At 33.7% G+C, this 21,543-nt stretch overlaps 1 protein-coding gene across 8 annotated transcripts in view; it reads right to left on the bottom strand.

Moving 5' to 3' along the window:
• The window catches only part of LOC119796473 (disabled homolog 2-interacting protein-like), a 212,698-nt gene that overhangs the window by 82,958 nt on the left and 108,197 nt on the right, over nucleotides 1–21,543 (bottom strand). For all 8 annotated transcript variants that reach the window (XM_038305045.1, XM_038305044.1, XM_038305043.1 and 5 more), the window contains one exon: nucleotides 12,439–12,557. In XM_038305045.1, coding sequence (XP_038160973.1) covers nucleotides 12,439–12,557 — 119 coding nt within the window. The remainder of the gene's footprint in view (nucleotides 1–12,438; nucleotides 12,558–21,543) is intronic.

The raw sequence follows: 21,543 nt of genomic DNA, 5'->3' as shown, positions 1-21,543 counted from the left end.
AAGACAGACCATGACTATAAGCATATTGAAGCTCTTCTTAAACTAATTAAACATGAAAATGTATATAATAGCTGGAAAAACAGTTGTAGACGTAAATCTGAAAATTATATCTGTAAAAGAAATAGTTGGTAAATGTGTACCTGTTTTAAGCAGGCAATGTCTCTATGAAAAATAACTTAGCTACAAACAAAGCCTACCAATTTTTTATTGCACATGATCATCTGGACGACTTCAAATGTGCTGAATTCCACGTACATTGGAGTACATGGGGATGTAACATCTTTAACAATTACTGTACAAATATCACAATACATGGGATAAATGATACAACAGAGCTACTAAAGCTAATCAGTGATTGTCAAATGTAGATATTTATGGTGATTTTTCAGGTTTTTTAATCTTGTCTTTTAAGAAAACACTTGAATCAATCAGTTGTAAATCAGTAGAATTTGCTTTTTTATTAAGTAGTGTTTGGAAAACAAGAAGAATTGTCTCTATTTTACTCGCATTATGTTTTCTACTGGTTTAAAGAAATAGAACCACGGAAAAGACTTATAAATACTTTGTATATGTTCAGTGTTATGGCTGTCATATTTTTATACTAAGGATTGGTTTGCCACTGTCAACATGCAGTAATAATGCCAAACTTTGGTGCTGGTTCTTTGCATTTTTTCAGCTAATTCCAAGTTGAAAGATAAAACCTATTTTTTTCTGCCAGATCAGCTAATATAATGGATTAATGCAGCATATTTGCCAAGGTAAGTCTGAATAATGACAACAGCTGGAAACTAAACAATGATCCACTGTAGTGTATAAAACATGCAGCTGTATCAAATGAACATAAGGATTTTTTTAGTTACTTTAAACTTATAAAATGATCAACTGACTGGCTCTTAATATTTTACAGATTTTTTTTTTCCTAGAAAAAAAATAAAGCAATCTGAACTATTTTTTAAAAGGTAAAGAATTTTACCAATGTCCCTGAATCGTTTAGGTCTATATTTGCTATATCCAATGTGTAGAACTTGTCAAACTAAAATAATCATATTTGCATTGAGTAAATGTTTACAATCTGCAAGCTGTTGATAGTTACAGTAAAAAAAAATAACTTGAGGTTGCTCTATTCTAAAAACCTTATTAAGACCCTTTTCCAGTATACATAATCATTTTAGCTCTGTGAACTTTACTCAGTGCTTTGTGATATTTAGCTGTGGAAAACAAAGCCTCCACAGCACTACACCTTTTACTATTAGTAACATCACCTTATAACAACCGTCTAAAGGGTCTTTGACCAGCTGAGGGTTGGATTAATGAATAAATGAGGGAGCTGAATGCCTACTGAGCAGTCTTTTTCAGAGGATGTGCAGAGTGGGGCTTTGATGGGGCCCTCTGTATTCCTATCACGCTGCTAGTCCTATCCATTATAGCTCATTACCCATGGAGGGATTGAAAGCGGGAAGACCCTTGGCATGCCTGGCCCTAGCTCACAGAAGCCACCTGAGGGTTAAACATCAACAAACCCACAAGACCTAACCAGCTGTGCAGGTTTAGCACTATAAGGACAGCCTCGGGGGGTAATTGTGTTGCAAATTATGTGGATTGTGAAAGGATCATAGTTGTGATATATTATAAAGCTCTACAGTACAAGAATACCCCCCAAAGAGTTTGGTTTTATTTAGATTCAACATTTGTTTTAATTTAAAGTTTAATAATATGCAACTAAAATAAATGTTTAATATAGGATTATTTCAATTATGTAAAACCAGTTTTATTTAGCACCTTTTTACTGAAAGAACCAGGATTTGTGTTATCCGGATATTAGGAACAGGTATTTAAACAACATGCTTCCCCATTACTATTAAAAACATGATTAGCCTGAGAGTAACTGCATTACACCTTCAGTCCAGCAGGTGGCGGTAATGAGACAATACAATTGATTCTTATTTTACCTACACTGTAGACGAGCTATAAGTAAATCCCTAAGCTTAAAAAAGTTTATGTTTACATTTAAATTTTAAGCAGCCTGTATTCGGCCAGAGTCGCTTTTAAGCTGTAAGACTAATTTCAAATAACCACTAAAAACTAAATTACACTGTTATTTTATTTTATCATAAAAACCAGGTAAATCTCAGATATCTATAGTACAAACAAAAAAGGTTTATATTTAAAATGTTATTTATTAAGAGCTATGTCGATATAAGCGTATATTTGTATCAATTAGAATTTCTAGACAGTACATTCAATGACAATGAAGAATCACAAACTCGTGATCTCTCTTGCAGCATAGAATTCTGAAAAAATAAAACATGTGTATTTATACACATCTACTGTATAAATGGTTAAAGTCTACTAAATTAGGTTTACATGAAGAGCCAGTCTGAGAAAAATTTATATTTTTGTTTCTACAAACCACCCATCTAAACCCTATAAAGTACTGCATATCTAGAGGCACCAAAGCCCCAGGAAAGGGAATTTACTCGAGCGAATTTATATGGAAACACTACCCAGACTTTCAATAGCACCAGGTTTTTTGATGGAAGATGATTAAATTAGCTTAAGTCCTTTGTTGCAAACGAATAGGGAAAACAATTCACATTAGTTGGGTAGTTGTTAAAGAGAGTTGACAAGCTGTGGAACAAGTCATCCCTTATAGGTCTGATTAACAATCTTCCTACTAATTGTGAAAACTTGTGAAAAATGCTGGAAAACAGGTTAGAAAGTCACCGAGGGAACAGGAGATGTCATTGGTAATTAAACAACATATCTTTTAAGATTAACATAGAAAAATGTTTGTTTATTTATTTTTTATTTTTATTTTTTTAACCGCAAAGACAATGACAATTATTGGGGAAGAGGTGTCTTTATTTGATTAGCCTAAGAATATTTGGCCATTGTGGTCTCTTGCATTTGCTCTTTATTTGAAGTTTCATTGTCATTTTTGTTTGTTTTAATTTGTTTCGCATATGTGACATTTCCTGCTGTTTTACATTCAATGTAATTGAAAACATTTAAATAAACTCTAATATTCATACCAGTGGAATATATTTATATGCATGTTAAAAGTCACCAATTCTCAACAGATAGTTGTTTCTGTGCATTCTATATTTAGTATTATTTTGACAATAATCACAATTTGTGTTTAAAGGTTGTCATGACTAGACTTAATCCCAGTATGTCTTAAATGCTGCTATGTCTGAGTAGCTGCCACGTTTCACCTGCTGATATATATATATATATATATATATATATATATATATATATATATATATATATATATATATATATATATATATATATATATATATATATATATATATATATATATATATATAAATTTTTATTTTTTATTATATAAATAAATTTTTTTATTATAATATAATAAAAAAAAGTATGTTACAACTGTAAATATACAGTCATATGTTTATATTAATATTCTTTATTTATTTATTACTGTTTTCAAGGCTGCACTTAAAAAAATGAATATATATATATATATATATATACATATATATATATATATATGTATATATATATATATATATATATATATACATATATATATATACATATATATATATATATATACATATACATATATATATATACATATATATATATATACATATACATATATATATATACATATACATATATATATATACATATACATATATATATATATATATATATATATATATATATATATATATATATATATATATATATATGTATATATATATATATTCATTTTTTTAAGTGTTTTTTTAAGTATATCGTTTAATATGTAAAATATTTTATTGATTAATCGTTTAATCATTGGATAGCCAAAAGTTCCTTAAAAAATATTTTTTTACGAAATTTAACCAGGTGAAACTGAAACTTTTCCACTAGTGGAGTTCTATATATAGCATATTGACAGACAAAATTTTGATCTGAAATGCAAGATGTTTACATTTTTTTTTACAATTTTGGTATAATTAGTGCTCATGTTTTACAGTCTCTACAGCCTAACTGTAAACAAAATTTAATTCACTGACAATGCTGGGTGCTCTTTAACATAAGCCTCAATCTTGAGTAGCCATTTTATATATAAAAAATATATGCGACCCCCCCAAATAGAGAGAAATCCACTTCTTCAAAAGCACCAAGTCCTTCAGAGGAACTTCTAGAAAACATTATGGTAAAAATTAATCTCATCTCCAAACAATCTCCAGCAGAGAAAAATAATGATATTATAATCATCGCCAAATTAGAGGCATTAAAGACTGAGAGGTTGTTGATGAGTTCATCGTTTTGGGTCTGTGTGGGATAGAGGCTAATAATAATGCACAGTGTTAGGTAAAACCTGCACTATGAAACACATTGTTACCCAGAGAGCCCTGTTTCATGGGCACAAATTCATGCCGATGCATTGTAAATGAGACGGCAAGAGGGGCAGTGAGCAAACGGAGCTGGGAGAAAGATAAGCTCTTCCTGTCTCTAATTATGCTACTGCAATAAACATAATGAAAATGCTTCTGTATTTTATCCTTGAAAGTGAAAATGGAGCATCTGATTGCTGGCATTACAAGGGTCCTTGTTTTTTGGGGGGAGTTCACTATTTCATATTTTTTACCTGGCATAGATGATGATAGAAATCATTAAAAAAACACATAATGACAATTTTCTTTCCCATTATCAGCTTTTTCAACACTATGAAATTACGCTGGACAAATGGTCATAATAATCTGGGTGATTAAGGCGTGTAAGGGGATCAGTCAAAAACTGCAAGAAGGGAATAGGAAGAAACAGAGGAGGTAGGATATTGTGACGGGACCACCTGGGGAATGTTTACAGAATTTAATAACTTTAAATGTCATCACTTTATTGGATTTATGGATGGATGTCTTTTTCCTCACCGCTGCACTCTTTCCATCATTTTCTCTCTTTTTATTACTTCCACAGAAGCGCTGTCGTACGGCATTCAATCCAGAGCAAGCTGAAATGAAGGAGGAATAATCATACAATCCCTAAATTCATATTAATGCCATTCGGTTGAGCTGGATTACTCTGAACTGTGTTGTTAAGATGCATGACTTTTTATCCCTAACAAAAACATGTAAACAAAAAGTGAATCAACCAAGACCAGCTTACTTATTGAATTACATTGGTGATTATGGGGAAAAATGATCTGCTGTTTAAAGTTGCATTATTTGGTGACATAAAGCATTAATGATTTACTCTACAAGCCGATATATCAGTTCAGGAACACATCTGCAAACTTTTATAACCCTACAAATTTCTCATTGCACTGCAAACAATTTTAATCTAAAGTATTTCTTTCTTGAAATAAGTGCATTTTTGTTCTTGAATTTAGGAGAAAAGTGACACACTGCCAATGGAACAAGACAATTTACAATTAAAATAATGACACAATTACATTGTTTTATTTCAAGTGCATATTATCTAATTGTCTTTGTAATTGATTGGCAAATCCTCTTATTGACTTACTCAAATTAAGGGTAAATAAGGCTAAATTTAAGACATTTTTACTTATTTCTAGATAATTTTAGCAGTGTGCAACCACACATTTCAATACAAATAAGTGTGTATGTATTATTAATTATGAAGGTTGCTTTTAAAAAAAATAATATAAAAATGTTTTTTATGGATTTCCATTTAATGATTCCCCAAACATACAAATGCATGTCTGTAATTTAAACCCAGAAGAAGTAAAAATGAATAAAAAATGTCATCCTTAATATTCCACCCTCAATGAGAAATGGTGGTGGCAGCATCATGCTTTTCTTCTGAAATAAAACTGGTTGAAAGGAATATGGAAGAGGCTTGATGGCTTTTTGAAATTATCACAAAAACAGACAGTATTATAAAAAAAATTGTGCCCTATGATCAATGAACAACACATGCATTTGTTAAGCAGCTGACAATTAGCTCACCAACTAAGAAAAGCATTTTGAACTCCTTAAAGTAGTGTCTGGAGCACTAATTATAAAAAAAAATCAATATTCAGTTTAATAAATAAGGCAGGTATTTATTTAGTTTTAGTTAAAGTCTTTATGTATCACAATAACAAAAAATAATATATATGACGTAATTATAACTGAATTGCTTGCTATGATATTTTATCAAGAGTAGGACTGTTTGTTGCTTTTATTTTTCAAAACTAAAAAGTTTTAATAACTTAATACTTTTACACAATTTTATACCAGAAAATTGTATACATCTTATTCTTTTCCACTTTCTTTACAAATGGTTTTTTTTTTTCAAAAAAAAAAACAGAATAATAGCTTGCAGAATCTCTATAAAATATAGAATAACTGGTAAAAACAGATATTGCACTTAAATAAGTTATAAAAAGAGAATATCATTAATCCGAACCAATACTGTTTGAATATTCAGAGCTAATGTCTTCCTGTGACCGAAAAAGGCTCCTCTTACTGCAGTAGTCATTTCACAAAAATGCTTTAGTCATTTCTGAGAAGTGTTGTTACCAGAGAATATGAAACACACACAATGAGCAGTTATTAGACTGAACAATGCCTAGTTACCGTGCAATGGCAGGTGAAATGGTACATAACGCAGTGGGGAAGAGAAGCATCAAAGAAATGAGAACAAGTATTCATATTTCATATTTATGACTTACAACAATGCTGAATGCACTGCATAAAAAAAGCTAAAGGTTCATTTCCACATGTACCTACTGACAGTAATACTGCAATGTCCAAGCGAGGCACAACTCTATTGCCAGAAAAATAACTATCCTGCTTCCTGCATTTAGTTTGACATTCATCAAAACAGATCGGTTCAGATTGAGCAGGAGAGCGGGACCTACAGGTCAAATAAATCTGATTCACTATTTGAAAAAAGACACATTAACCTCCACTTGGGAACCATGCAAAAAATAATAATCTATAACAACGTAAAAGAACAACTAGGAAGATTGCCTTCTGAAGAATAATCTAAATCTACCACGTGATTCTCCACCCCATGTCCTGAGTACAGACAGACAGATGATAGATAGATAGATAGATAGATAGATAGATAGATAGATAGATAGATAGATAGATAGATAGATAGATAGATAGATAGATAGATAGATAGATAGATAGATAGATAGATAGATAGATAGATAGATAGATAGATAGATAGATAGATAGATAGATAGATAGATAGATAGATAGATAGATAGATAGATAGATAGATAGATAGATAGATAGATAGATAGATAGATAGATAGATAGATAGATAGATAGATAGATAGATAGATAGATAGATAGATAGATAGATAGATAGATAGCACTACATTTATATTTTTGAGACTTTTAAGAAAGAACAACTTCTCTCTGAAGATGTTGGGAGCATTATGTCTCCCCTCTAGTGAAAGTGTACTTATATTTACTAAAGTGGTATGGCAGATGGACACAACCCTTAAAAAATTGTATTCTTAGGGGATTGTCACAAAAGCCAAGAAAATGACTTTCACTGCTTGGGGAGGACTGCACAGAATTCAAATATATACTACACAAAATACTCCCAGACAGTGTTTGTTTGGCCCTGATACCTTGAGTAGCTTATGAATAGCATTCGTTCAAATGTAATAATAGGACTTAATGCTTCACGGTGCACAAGGGCTTCTGTTAAAGCAGCATTAGTCCGTTATGAACACGCTTTTATACATAGTTTTTTTAGATTTGTACAAGAGCCTAATATATTATAAGGGGTTTATTCAGATGTTTGGGGATGTAGATAAACGTCCTTACCATTGTAAGACTGGCAGGACTGTAAAGTTATTATCATGTATAGAAATGTAGTTACAAAAAAACTACATCTGAAAAATCCTACAAAAAAAAAAAATGTCCAGTAATCATCCAAATGGAGAGGATTTACCATTTGGTTTTTAGCTACATTTAATCTGTTGCTGCTTTGTTTTTCTGCAAATAGAAGGGCCTGCAGTGTGTCCAGTCTCTGATTAATACAGATTAATTTTTCATTCTGTGTCCAGCTGCTGCTCCTCTGCAGCACGTCTGCTTTTTGAGCCTCCTCCAGGCAACCTGGCTGGAGAATATCATTGCGTCGAAGCACAACACACAGTCAAAAATGTCTTTGAGATGACACCTGAGGCTCTGTGTTCATCTTCGTGCAAAACAATTAGAATAAAATGATTGCAGATACATAATTTAGGGCCACATCCTTCACAGTCAAGGCTGCATATTTGCACAAATGTGGACTCTCGCATTATGAGATTCCTTCTCTACTCCTTTCCTTTTCCTCCCATATCTCATCATCTTTATATTTCCAGGTTTTTTTAGAATCTGTCACCTTCTGCAGTGTTTTATGCCCTGCAGCGAGGCTGCTCCCAGGCTGGCAGAGCGTATCCCTGCCTCGTCTCATACAGCCCTCTGTAACTCTGCATCTTCTTCAAATTTTACTTATTTAGTTGTTCATCACTTGTTGTTCATTCTTCATTACACCAGGCTTGCATTTTTTCTCTTGTTCTACATCATGGAGCCATGCATTTATAAAGACAGCTGCTATGATGTATGTTTCCTTTTTGTAGATGAAGTTTGAGTGTGTTGTATGTTTTTCGATGATAAAAGAGGCAAGAAACCTCCATAAAATTCCATCTTCTACTACATTTTCCCTTTTCTGCTTGTGGTTCATTAAAAACTCACTTAAATGTTGATATTTTGGACATTTTAATAACTGCTTGAAGAAAAGAAAAACAAGAACAGAGGTTTAAACTGGAGGTTAATGAATCTGAAATATATCAAATTTGAAATATAAAAGAAAAAGAGAAGAATAAGCAGAAATTGGTAAGGAGGGTACGGAGGGACATCAGGAAAAAGGAAAGGAGGTGAGCTCATTCGGTCAAACTAAAGGATAGAAAAGTCCACTGTGTTCCACTCTTAACAACGGCTAGTATTCCCTTGTGATAGCTTGACAGTGATGTTAATGCCTCATTAAAAGTAGGAACCGAGGCAATAATTCATCTGCAAGTTTTGAAATAAAAGCAACAGAACATCTCCTTCAAACCCTGCTCTTCCTTTAATTAAACCCCACATATGGACACCTTGGCGTTTTTCCCAAAGACAGAAGAAGGCGGGTGCTAGGTGGGTCAGCTGTTAGCTGTGCACGCATGAAAAGAGACCCCTGGACACCGTAAGCAGGAAGTGTGGTTACAGAGCAGCAATTGCTTGGTTTTGTATTTGGATTAGTTTCGATATGCAGCCTGGGGGGGAAATGCTTGCCAAGCAGCTGAGCACCTGCACAAATTAGCAGAAGTTAGCATAAACTGTCTGTAATCACAGCCGGGGGCGAAACGCTATTAAATGGTAGCTATAGAGGAAAAGGCTCGACAGAGCAGAACAATATTACAAAACTCAATCTTATGCTCTCTGGAAATGGGGGGATTGCAGAATCTTGCAGAAAAAACATGACATTTACTAAAGGAGAAGCAAAATTGTCATAGAATGGGTCAAAATTAGACAGACATGCTTTAAAATATCTACAGTATACACCTGCCATCATATCTGGTTAATTTCAATTTAAAGTGGCAGATTTCAATGGCTGTTTTCAGCATTTTTCTGTACTGCTATCTGACCACTATTGCTGTCAGAAACAGCAATCATTCATTCGACGGGTTGGAGTTGCTTTATTTCTTTTTCTGTTCTGTTTGGGGCTTTGAAGTTTAAGATAATTTACAATGGAGGAAATATGAAGTGTAGTTTTAAGTTTCTGATTATAGTTGTTACTGTACAGAAAAAAAAGAATCGATCTTTTGTAAGTATAACATCAACCTGTCCACGGACTGTAAGTGGAAATTAGCATTTTTGCTATAACCTGGCATATAACATCTCTTCTTTTGTTAGATCAGTGTCTTTATTTTTTTAATTGCCCCTGATCAAATAAAGAGAAATACAAAAAATTCAAAATCTACGTGGGATTGTTTAAAAAAGGTATTTGAAATGACTAGAAGGATGTTTGAGGAAGGTTTTTCAAGCTTTAATAACCTGTAAAATAAATTATAGTTCAACAACAGATTCATCCCTGAATCATTTCATGGCCACTCAAAAACATTCTATTAGTTTAGTTTTAACTGCTGCCATTAGGAGGTGGATGCTCGTGTATTTTAGATACACAAAGGTCACAAACTGAAGGATAAATATCCTCGTTCATTTTCCAACACAGAGCCATTGTGTTGATTAATTTTCTTTATAAATTAAATAATCAGTTAAACAACATTTTGTATTTACTCTGGTTATCTTTCTCTGATAGTAAAAGCCTAATATTATAAGTGTGATATATGCAAAAACAGTTGAAATCTGTAGGTGGGATGACACTTTTTAAACAGAACTGTAGGCTTAATGTTTTATCAGTTCTAAAACTAGTTTTTATCAGTATTTGACCTTTTACTGTCCACAATGGAAGCATCTGACCCTAACTTGCAGATGAAACACATTTGGTTAAAATTTGTAAAGATAGCAGCGAAATCATTCCCATAAAGTGAACAATGCTGGATTATTCACAATTATCCACTTTAATATCAACATGGACCAGCTGCAGCTCTCTGAACCAGGGGAGGCTTAGTGCTGTTATTTAAATCAAAACATCATGTATTACCTTAACAAATGATGAAACACATAAAACACATTACTACAACGGGTGAAAATAGCAGTTGTTGAGCTCTCTGGAATAGAAACTCTAGAAACCACAGCAGGACTTCAGCACAGGATGACTGTTCTGACCAAATGATCACTTTTCCCTCTTGACTCATGAGGAAAACCTCCTTGCTGTCAGTCAAAAGTCCTTAAGTATGATTGCCAATTAGCATCAAGCAGTCAGCTTGAGGAAACCACCCCTGCTCCATAGACCCCCTAAGAGGTTTAGCCTCACAGGAAGTGATGTATTGGGCCTGTCATCCAATCAGGGCTCTACTTTCTCGCTGCTTACCTCAATAGACCGAGGTTCAAACCTAAACAAGGATTTCTCATAGAAAATGACAGGTAGCTTCCTACTGCCAAAGAGTGCAATAAACAACTGATTAATATGCATCATATTCATGAAATTAGGCACATTTCAGCACATATTTAATACAGTTTAATGACTATTTATGAAGTTTGATGATGTATATTTTACTTATAATTTTACAAAATACAGGGGAGGTTTGGTGGATTATTATTATAGGCAGGGATTGCTTTTAACCCTGTAATGCCAAATGTATCATATTTGATACATACGGTTTCTGAAAAGTATTGCATCTGACACCTTTTGCATAATTTAATGGTAAAAAATTTGCTCAAAATCCTATTGTACACAATCAGATATACCTGATAACAGAGGGCAGAAGACTACAGAAAAAATAATCTTGACTTATCGCATCGTAATACATTATTGATATCAAAAATGTATTTCTGTTTTTTTTTCTTTTTACATATTTTGTTAAAAGGGCAAATAAGGAATTCAAACCAAAAAAAAAAAAAGTAATTTTCTGTTTTATTTTATTCTTGGATCAGGCTTTAAAGGGTTAAAAGAGATACATTCAACAGAAACAAACATGTTCATCTAACCCGTCTGAACAAGCCAGTTGTCATTAGATATTTTGTGGCTAAATAAGATAAAGAAGTAAACTTAATCTCAGCTAAGCAGGTAAGTTATATTAAACTCTTTCCTGGGCAGAGCTAATGTCTTTCAAAGCTCTGCTGGCTCTCAGCTGCCAAAACTGAGCCAGGATCTGCTGAAGATTTCATCCTCTTTCAAAATTGTTTCTCCAGAATGTTGCCATATGCTTAAGATGATGAATCACTTCAGAATCAGTGACTTGATCTAATCAACTCTTTCCTCCATAGTGATTGTACTTGCACTGATATCTTGAATGCTTGTTAACAACTTACATATCCTTTTGTATCTTAAGGAAAATGATGTATGCTATATGTGTTCCACATATTCTTCACCTTCCTGTCTTTCTCATTGACTACAGTATATTTTTTTTTTCATTAAGCTGTGTAATTGAATTGTTTATTCGTTGCAACATGAGTATTTCCAACTGTCAGGTTGGTGATGTTCTTTGCTCTGACAGACTATTTCTTTGAACAAAGCGTTTCCCTTTAATGTGACAGTGTGACACAATTTTATCCAATCATCTAAACCCTGCTGCAGCTATTTTGAGATGAAAGCTCTCCGCTCCCAAAATACCACTCTTGTTGAGTAAATGTTTTGTGTCTGTGATGCTCTGGAATGTTTTAAAAGTCAAAGCAAAGACCTTTTAATAACTGACATTAAGATCTCCAACATTTTCATCATGATATAGCGTCTGCTAGTCATCTATCTAGTAAAAATATTACAAAACAATATCAGTGTAACACACATACACTATGTAAACATGGGGGATAATGTACATAAACTTCTAATGCAGCATTAGCCGAAGGAATGATGCCTTACCTGTCATTGTCTACGCTCCTAAAGCCAGGCAGGATGTGTCTGAAACTGGAGTTCCGATCGAGCTTTGGTTGACTTTTGGTCCGTTTTATGGAGCCTTTCAGCCGTCGACTCAGAAAGCCCTGATGGAGAAGGACACTTATTATTAAAACATCTCTGCTTTTTCGTCAAAGGAGGTTTTGAACATATCAGTCATTTTTTTGACCTTGGTAGGATGTTAATAAAATTTCAATGCAAACATGTATGACATGCATCCTAAAAGATGCTAGGCTGGCTGCTATTGATATTTAAAGGATAATATATAGCTACCATATCATGAAAAAGTTGCAGAGGTCTTAAAGAGTCACTTCAGATCATAGCTGATTCTTAAACAGTCCGATGGTGGATGTGGTCATTCATCAGCACATATTATGCCAGTTCCATAAAGAATCATTCAACGAATCAACTCGTTAAACATTGTGAGCCCACTGGTAGGCCGTCAAACCTCAAGGGGCCAATACTTCTTAGGCGAGGCCGATTTAACTTTCTGCAATGAATTGCCGTTATATTATCCTTTTTTGCTCCACTTTAATATTTGCAGTGGTGTCAAACGTACACACATTTGTTACTTAAGTAGAAGCATAGATACTGCAGTTTAAAAAAGCTCTGGTTAAAGTTGAACTATCAACTTGACCTCTTTGCTCAAGTATAAGTAAAAAAGTATGTGCTCTAAAAACTACTTTAAGTATAAAAGTATAAAGTAGCCTTTACAAAAATAGCCAGATGCCACTATATGAATTGAAAGCTACATTTTTTGACTATTACTAAAAATTCTTTGAGATAGGGCCAAGGATGAGGGAGGTCTTGTTGGTCTCCATCTCCTGATATGTTCTCGCCTGTGTCCGACCTTTCAGACATTTCAACATCTTCTGAATCCAACATTGTAGCATGGCATAGACAATTCTCGTTTGCAGTTTGAAGAACACCTGCTTGCTTCTGATGATTTCCATTAGCTAACCAATGAGTGTTTGCGTTATATGACTCATCGAATTACACTAGATTTCACTAGATGTGGATGGCGCCAATGATCTGCATTGGATTGCGCACATGACGTGAAACAAATATTTATAAACATTAAACCGCAGCCACAAGCAACAAGTAACGTTATTGAGTGTAAAGAACGTTTTTGAGTGTAAAGAATAGAAAGTACGGATCTTGTGTGAAAATTAAATGAGTAGAAGTCAGAAATAAGAAGAAAAATAAGTATGGAGTGAAGTATAGATACCTAAAAAGTGTAATTAAGTACAGTAACGAATTATTTGTACTTCCTTACTTGACACCTCTGAATATATTTTTATTCTTTTCTGCAATTTTACTGCCATCTTATGTGAAATCACAACTACGCATCTGAGATGAGTGACGCACAAATGGAACAACTTTAGTCGACTAAAACCAACTAAAGCTATCACATACCGTGATGACTAAAATGTGTCCAAAACTAATAATAGGTTTTCTCCTGTAGATTAAAATTAAGCCTAATCTAAGATGGCTGTCAAAAAGCAATACTGCAGCTATGTATTAACTAAGAGAAATACTGAGTTCACCCAACTAGACAAATGGTTAGCTGAATTAATCAGAAAGTAGGTCAGGCTTCTATTAATTGGAGCCACTTCAAGTATTCAACATTTTACCATGGGTAAGATCTTGATCAGAACAGACTATGTTAGCAGCGCATAGAAGAGATGAAATTCACTTGTTATTGGCTCATTGCTGTGACATTATGTTTATAATGAATTTTGTGATTGTGGAAAATATATAAACATATGTATTTAGCTAAACTTATGTGCTTTTTGCTTTAAGGATTAGAAAAAGGATTTAAAAAAAGTTGGATGACATAATATTTTAAAGCTCTCATTCTGAATGAAAAAAGTAAAAAAACATTAGAAACTATTTACATTGCTGCAAATACTTTGTGCTATTTAAAAAAAAGTTGGATTAGTTGGATTAAAGATAACCAAAACACATAATCTAAATTATTAGCTTTGGTAATGTATAAAAAAATCTTTATGTCAATACATTTTTAGTAAATGTAATTACTGTGTTTACTAAATTATATTTATTATAAGAAATATTATTTCTTATACGACATCACTATGTTCTATCTTGTATCTTGCATTTAATCCTAACATGAATGATATAATGTGTGTTTGTGAATGTTTATATCTTGCCCCATAAACATGCTCTTGCCTTTACTATTGCTTTGGTCAAGTTATAGAAAGACATATTTATATATATAAAAGCCAATATTTACTTATGGGGATTTTCCCTTTTTTTTATCTCATTGGTGCAGGATTCAGAATCCAATGGTTCCGATAGTCGGCTTATAATTACACAATGTCCTCTTCTGTGATGGGCTGCCACCATGAAAAGTTCAATATTATTCTACTTCACTGATTCTCTGTCCTGTGTGAATTGGTTGATTAATTCACCTCCAGGTCACAAGCCTCCAGTGTTTCATCTGCATACTGCACAGATAGGAATGAAAATGCATCCTAGTTTTAGAAAGTAAAGCAACTCAGTACAAAAACAACCAGGAAAAGAAAAAAATATCTAAAAATGCTGGTTTATGTTCAGTTTTGAGAATGTTTTTTTTTTCCCCAAATTGAAGCCACCTCTTTATCATTTTTCATTGGTTTTGTTTTGTAATTTTTTTATGCTGCAAAATCCTCATTTATGATTAATTTTAGGATTTAACATTGCAAGCAAGCATGCTCTCTATATAAAAATATTTTGCTTCTTGGATGATACAGGCCTACATGTAGTTACTTCAGGGAACAAATATTTCACCAGATGTTCCAACAATCTTCAGGTTATTTCATCAGAAAAAAGAAATATATCTTTGCCTCTGTCTTCAGCTGTCGATCATTTATTTTCCTGCAGCGTTAGAGCCTGATCATCTGCTATTCTTCACTATGCTATCGTCTTTACTTAAATTTAACTGCTGCTCATTTATTCTAAGCTTCAGCAGTAAACAAGATGCTTACTGAAGGTTCTCATATATTTTACTGTACATATTCTCCACTGCAGCTGAACATCCTTAGATTCTTATGATCTAAAGGATATTGTTTTTTCCTCTTCCAGTTTTAAAAAATGCAGAGAAGATTTTTCTTTTCTTCTTTAACAGTAGAAAAACGATTCCAATCACATCCTCTCTACTTTTCCAAAGATATGCTTTTAACATTTTCACATTTTTGCAACTTTAAAGCCAAAAATGTCAGTATAACTTATTAGGATTTTGATTTTTGAATTCTAAAATGGTATAGTAAAAGGAAAATATCCTTTTTGGACATCAGCTAAAAAAAAATTGATTACAATAATGTGTACATCACTATTCCTATTAATTTGGACCATTTTTCCTAGAAAAGTAAAATTTTAACATATATTCTTTTACCTTCTTAAAATGTATGCTCGTAATTTATGACTGGAATCATTTCAAGTACAAAAGTCTTCATAATACTGTTAGAACAAAAGAGGTTTTATTGCTGGAAGGTAAAATATTAGAGGTTGAGAGGCTAGTGAGTGTTTTCACATTGACAGCATAACCCTCCTGAATCCAAACCCTACAAGAAAAATACCTAACATATGATTTGAGTAATTCTACAAGGTATTGCAGCAATGACTATTGAGTTGCATCTTGGCCAGACAACATCTGTGTCAATACAGAAACATTATCCATTAATATACAAAATAAATGCATTGAAATTAAAGAAGACTGCTGTGCTTTGCTGAAAACTTCTGCAGAGATGTTTGGTAATGGTCTGTCCACAATGCAGAAAATTGGACGGAAAGATTGCAGCCAGACTAAGCTGAAAAATGTCACATAACATAACAGACACATATTGCCATAAGTGCTTTAACCTTCTGCCATTCTCATACCCGTCACCCTTCCTCATGGCTGTAACGGGCAAATTGCACAGTGAAAGAGACCTCCCTCCGAACAGTTCGGGCCATTAACACACTTGTGTAACAATTACCACCTAAGGTATGAATAGGTCTCCACAGGCTTCGATGGACCGCGGATAATTAGAGAGCGACTTCCTCACAGCTTGGCAGCTGATCACAGAGCAACCTCAGCATCCCAAAGAATAACACCTGTCATCAGGAGGCACTCTGGCCTGAAAACAAAGGACGCTCCCATGTCGGTAACCTGAGCTTCACGCCAATAATGAATGTGAATATACTCAGTGTGTACAAACACGCAAAGTGCTGCTTTTCCATAATCACTTGGTAATTCTAATGCAAAAGAGGATTTTATTTCTGAATGTTTGCTGTACCAAATAATTCACTATTCATGGTATTATTTTTGCTGTTGCTGCACATTCCTGTCCAGAACTGCAATGCACAAGGAAATTAGAGAAGCGACTGAGAGCTGAAACAATAACTTGCTTTAAATGAGGATTATGGAAAAGCAGGACTGCAGCAAACAGTGCAAAGGAAACACAGCTTCTACTTTGGATTAAATCCAATTTCCTGCTATAGAAGCTCTCAGCTTACACAGCAATGTTTGATCTGTGGGAGCCTCTCCAAAACTTTCAATAACTTTTAATAATCTATGCCCTGACAGAAACAAAAAATACATAAATTACCAGAATGTAAAAACAAGGAAATGAGGAAATATACAATAGATTGGAGAATATGGGAAATAAGTGTTTCGGTAACTAGAAGATGACTCAGCAAAGCTTTAAGTAGACAGATAATTTAAGTCCCATTACTTCCATTTCCAGTCACTTTCAAAAAGTTTAGACTAACTTGAAGTGAAACATCATTATAAAACATTACAGATAATCATATTCTATTTTTTTTATTTACGTACACATACCTACAGCCTTAGCAACCCATAACAAACAAATATTGCATCGTTTGTAGTTTTTGCACAAAGAAATAGCTTAGTAGGCGATGGGCAAAAGCCATCATTTCCAGGCTCAGTCACTGAGGTGTTTATGCCATTAAAGCTGGTTAGTTTTTTTTTTCTTTCTTTCCTAATGGTTCTGTGGTTCTGTGTTGTTTTCTGTTTCTATCCTCTAAGCCCCAGCCGGTCACACAGTGGATGGCCCATCATACTAAGCCTGTTTCTGTCGAAGGTGGCTTCTCCACTTTTTTACACATTCCAGCTTAAAACAAGTGATTATAACCGCTTCTAGTAACCCAGGATTAAAAAGGGGCAATTTTAGCAGTGTTTCATGGTTAACTGCTTTTTTTAATGTTAATAATTTAAGCAGAACATTTAAGGATGCTGTTGATAAAAAGCATTTATCTGCTGTGTTTAGTTAAAATTACTTTATTTATACACCATATCTTTGCAGCTATTGCTTTTACTGATAAAATAGGACTTAGATTTCAAGTGGGAATTAAAAGAGGTTTGGCTAATCAGATGGCCTTTAAATAAAAGATAATTAGGAGACCAAATCATTGTGGCACCAAATCCATTTTGCAATCACCTCTTAATTAGTCACATATATTTTGTTTGTTTTACATCTAAGCTAAGCTGTCATGGATTCTTTAGAACTAATGCACGAGCTTGAGACCTATGATAAGTTATATACCAAAAAGTGGTGTAATGTTAACTTTCCTTCAGGTTATGCTATGCAGATGTTTTGTCTCTGCCAATGAAGATGCACTTATGGCAGTATACAAACAGCTTTAAGTTTAATGCCTGCAGTAACTCCACAAGGAAGGAGCCATATCTACTTTCTGAAAAATATGGATATTTATAGTATAATATTATATAAAAAAACACAGAATTTGTATCCCAAGTTGGAAAAGGTATCAATACAGTAATAATGGGAACATGAGTAAAGAGAAAAACTATTTCAGCATCTTCAACTCAAACACACGCACACATATGCAACACCAATACTTAGGTCATGTTTTTGACTTGCTGTGTCGAAAATGTGGTTTATTTTATATTTCAGAACTAAATATTGTAACATTTATCACAAAATGAACATTGTGTCAGCAGATTTAGAGAAGGAAGAGAGGAAAGGTTAGGGTGAACTCCTACAACACCTGAAGTTTATTTTTTCTTTCTTACAAAAGTTAAATAATGCAGCTGGATCCTGTCTGCACTTCCCAGGCACAATAACAGCTGTTATTTTTTAATACCCACTGCATCCTCAGAAAATTTCACTTTGGACAAGAGAAAAGGGCAACTGGCAGGTTTGCACCTCTAGAAAGTGAAACCTCCTTTAGCCAAAAATCTGAGAATCAAAGCAAGTACCTGCTGTTGCTATCAGTGAATTCTGTTGAAGGGCTGTTATTTGAATAAACAGGCTGTAAATACAGCTGTCTAAATTAAACATTCACTCTGTCTTGCAGCTAAAGATGTAATAAAGACCAAAACTCTTTTCATATTTCCTCATATCGTTGCTCACAATTTCCTTCAAAGTTAGAGCAATTCCAGCTCTCTTCCATGCACTTCCCTGGAGAACATGTTTGCTTGCTACAGTGGGCATGTTGGTAGCAAACAAATTAAAATGTTTCTCCACTTTGCATCCACATGAAGCAAAGATTAAAAAAATAAATTAATTAAAAAAACTATGCAAGCTGAAAGAGAGCGATTGATTAGCGACGGATAGTAGCAGAAAGAAAAAATGCAGGAAACAACAAAGCCACAATACACTGAGTCAATTTTTACTATAATAAAACACAAATGAAAAGAAACAGAAAAGGCAAACATTACACTCAAGAAAGAAAGAAAGAAAGAAAGAAACAACTTGCAGCAAGAAGGTAAATAAAATACTATGTATAATCTGTATGTGGCAGAGCACAAGTCAGTAGAAGAAGCAACAGAATGAAACTAAATGGGAGGGAAAGCGAGTAGAAAAGTCCAGCAAATGAGTGACAAGTTCAGCGGCGGATAAGAGCTCAGTAGAGCATGGAATTGGCTGCAGAGTGAAGCGAGACAAAGGATGGTCAAATAGGGTAAAATATAGTTTTGATTTTCACTGCGATGGGGCCTCTTATTGTTTTTTATTTAGTACACAGAATAACATTTCTTATTATACACAGCAGGGTAAACAAATGAATCCAAAAGTGAACAGAAAAATGACCCAAACTTCACTTGTTATATAGTTTTGTGATGCTGCAACACTCAAACCTGGGTTTGCCTACAAGCTTAAAGAGGTTATATACAACACAAGGAACTCAGCTACGCTCGCTGTTCTTTGTGTTGGAAAGCTAGAAATAGAATAGAATAACAGTGGATATGAAGAATATTTGTCAACCGAAGCTTTATTTGTTTATTTCCCTAAACAAGGGGGTTTCATTTATTATTTGACACTTTCTCTATTAACATGACTTCAATCTAGCAGAAAAAGGTAAAAAAAAAAAAACATAATCAGCTACACATCACACAATCCCAATTGCTTCTATCCAAAGGCAGGCTGAGAGATAAATAGGAATAAAAAATATGGTTTTCAAAGACAAAAAATAATGAATCTTGGGTTCTTTAGACTCTTTCTTATATAGTTTTAAAATCACTCTTCTATCTAACATGCAAAAAACAAGTATTCTGATTTGAGGTAAATAACACACTTTCTGTTTTTGTCTTAAATTTCACGTATGAAAACACTATTCATGAGGGTTTAATTGTCAAGAAATAAAGTATAAAAAATAACAAAAACATGAAGTGTTGCTATGTGAAGCATGTGAAGGAGATATAAAATCCACATGTTTGGCATCATTTTAACTTAGAGAGCAGATAAAGCTCAACAAGAGGAAAGAGAGATTATTTAAATGATTGATCGCAGGGGTGATTTGGGATTAAAATACCATTCAATTCAAAGATTAAATGCAGGATAAAAGAGCATATGCTTAATCTATTAGATACAACTGGTTATTATGAATGAAATAATAAATCTGGTTTCAACAGCAAGAGGTCAGAATTTAGCGTCTACAACATGAAAGCATGGATCCATCCTGCCTTGTATCAACGGTTCAGGCTGGTGGTGGTGGTGTCATGGTGTGGGGAATATTTTCTTGGCACCCTTTGGGCCCCTTGGTACCAATTGAGCATCGTTGCAACGCCACAGCCTACCTGAGTATTGTTGCTGACCATGTCCATCCCTTTATGACCACAATGTACCCAACTTCTGATGGCTACTTTCAGCAGGATAATGCGCCATATCATAAAGCTGGAATCAACTCAGACTGGTTTCTTGAACATGACAATGAGTTCACTGTACTCAAATGGCCTCCACAGTCACCAGATCTCAATCCAATAGAGCATCTTTGGGATGTGGTGGAACGGGACATTTGCATCATGGATGTGCAGCCAACAAATCTGCGGCAACTGTGTGATGCCATCATGTCAATATGGACCAAACTCCCTGAGGAATGCTTCCAGCACCTTGTTGAATCTATGCCACGAAGAATTGAGGCAGTTCTGAAGGCAAAAGGGGGTCCAACCTGTTACTAGCATGCGGTACCTAATAAAGTGGCCAGTGAGTGTATATGGCCTTTAGTTAGACACAACATAAATGTATCATTAACTACGATTTCACAAAAAAGTTTTCACAATCACAAAAAAAAATGAACATAAAAACAATTTGTACATCACATTACAACAAATTAGATCATAGCGCTCTTTATCAAAGTTAGAAAAATACTAAATGATATTATATTATATAAATCTATACTATTTGTAAAACACGATTTTATAATATATTAATATAAAACTTTTTGTTTATCATATTAATATTTAATTGCAAAATATATAACTTTGCATATATCTTGCCTCTATCTAAATAAATAAGTTTAATCTAACTGAAAGGTAATTTTAGAATCTGTTTTGGTCTTTTAAGTGGTGGTGATATGTAACAGATTTTTGTGAAATTATCTCTGACTCTGATAAAAATGAGATGTAAGGTGCCTTTTATTCATTCTGACAGCAGCTGTCTGAACCGTGGTCCGATCCAAGATGGCCGCCCTCTAGGCATGTTGGCCAGCATCTAATGAAGCGTCTGTGTATATAATGTATATGACTTGCAATGAACAATTTGTGGAGTTGTAACTTTTTTTGTAATTGTGACAGATTTTTAAAAAATCTAAAATTACAAACACCAAAATTAC

The sequence above is a fragment of the Cyprinodon tularosa genome, unplaced genomic scaffold (assembly GCF_016077235.1).
Source record: "Cyprinodon tularosa strain WSP-4 unplaced genomic scaffold, ASM1607723v1 ctg55, whole genome shotgun sequence".
Taxonomy (NCBI): Eukaryota; Metazoa; Chordata; class Actinopteri; order Cyprinodontiformes; family Cyprinodontidae; genus Cyprinodon; species Cyprinodon tularosa.
The sequence above is the reverse complement of the archived record's forward strand: the minus strand, read 5'-3'. Positions and strand labels throughout refer to the sequence as shown.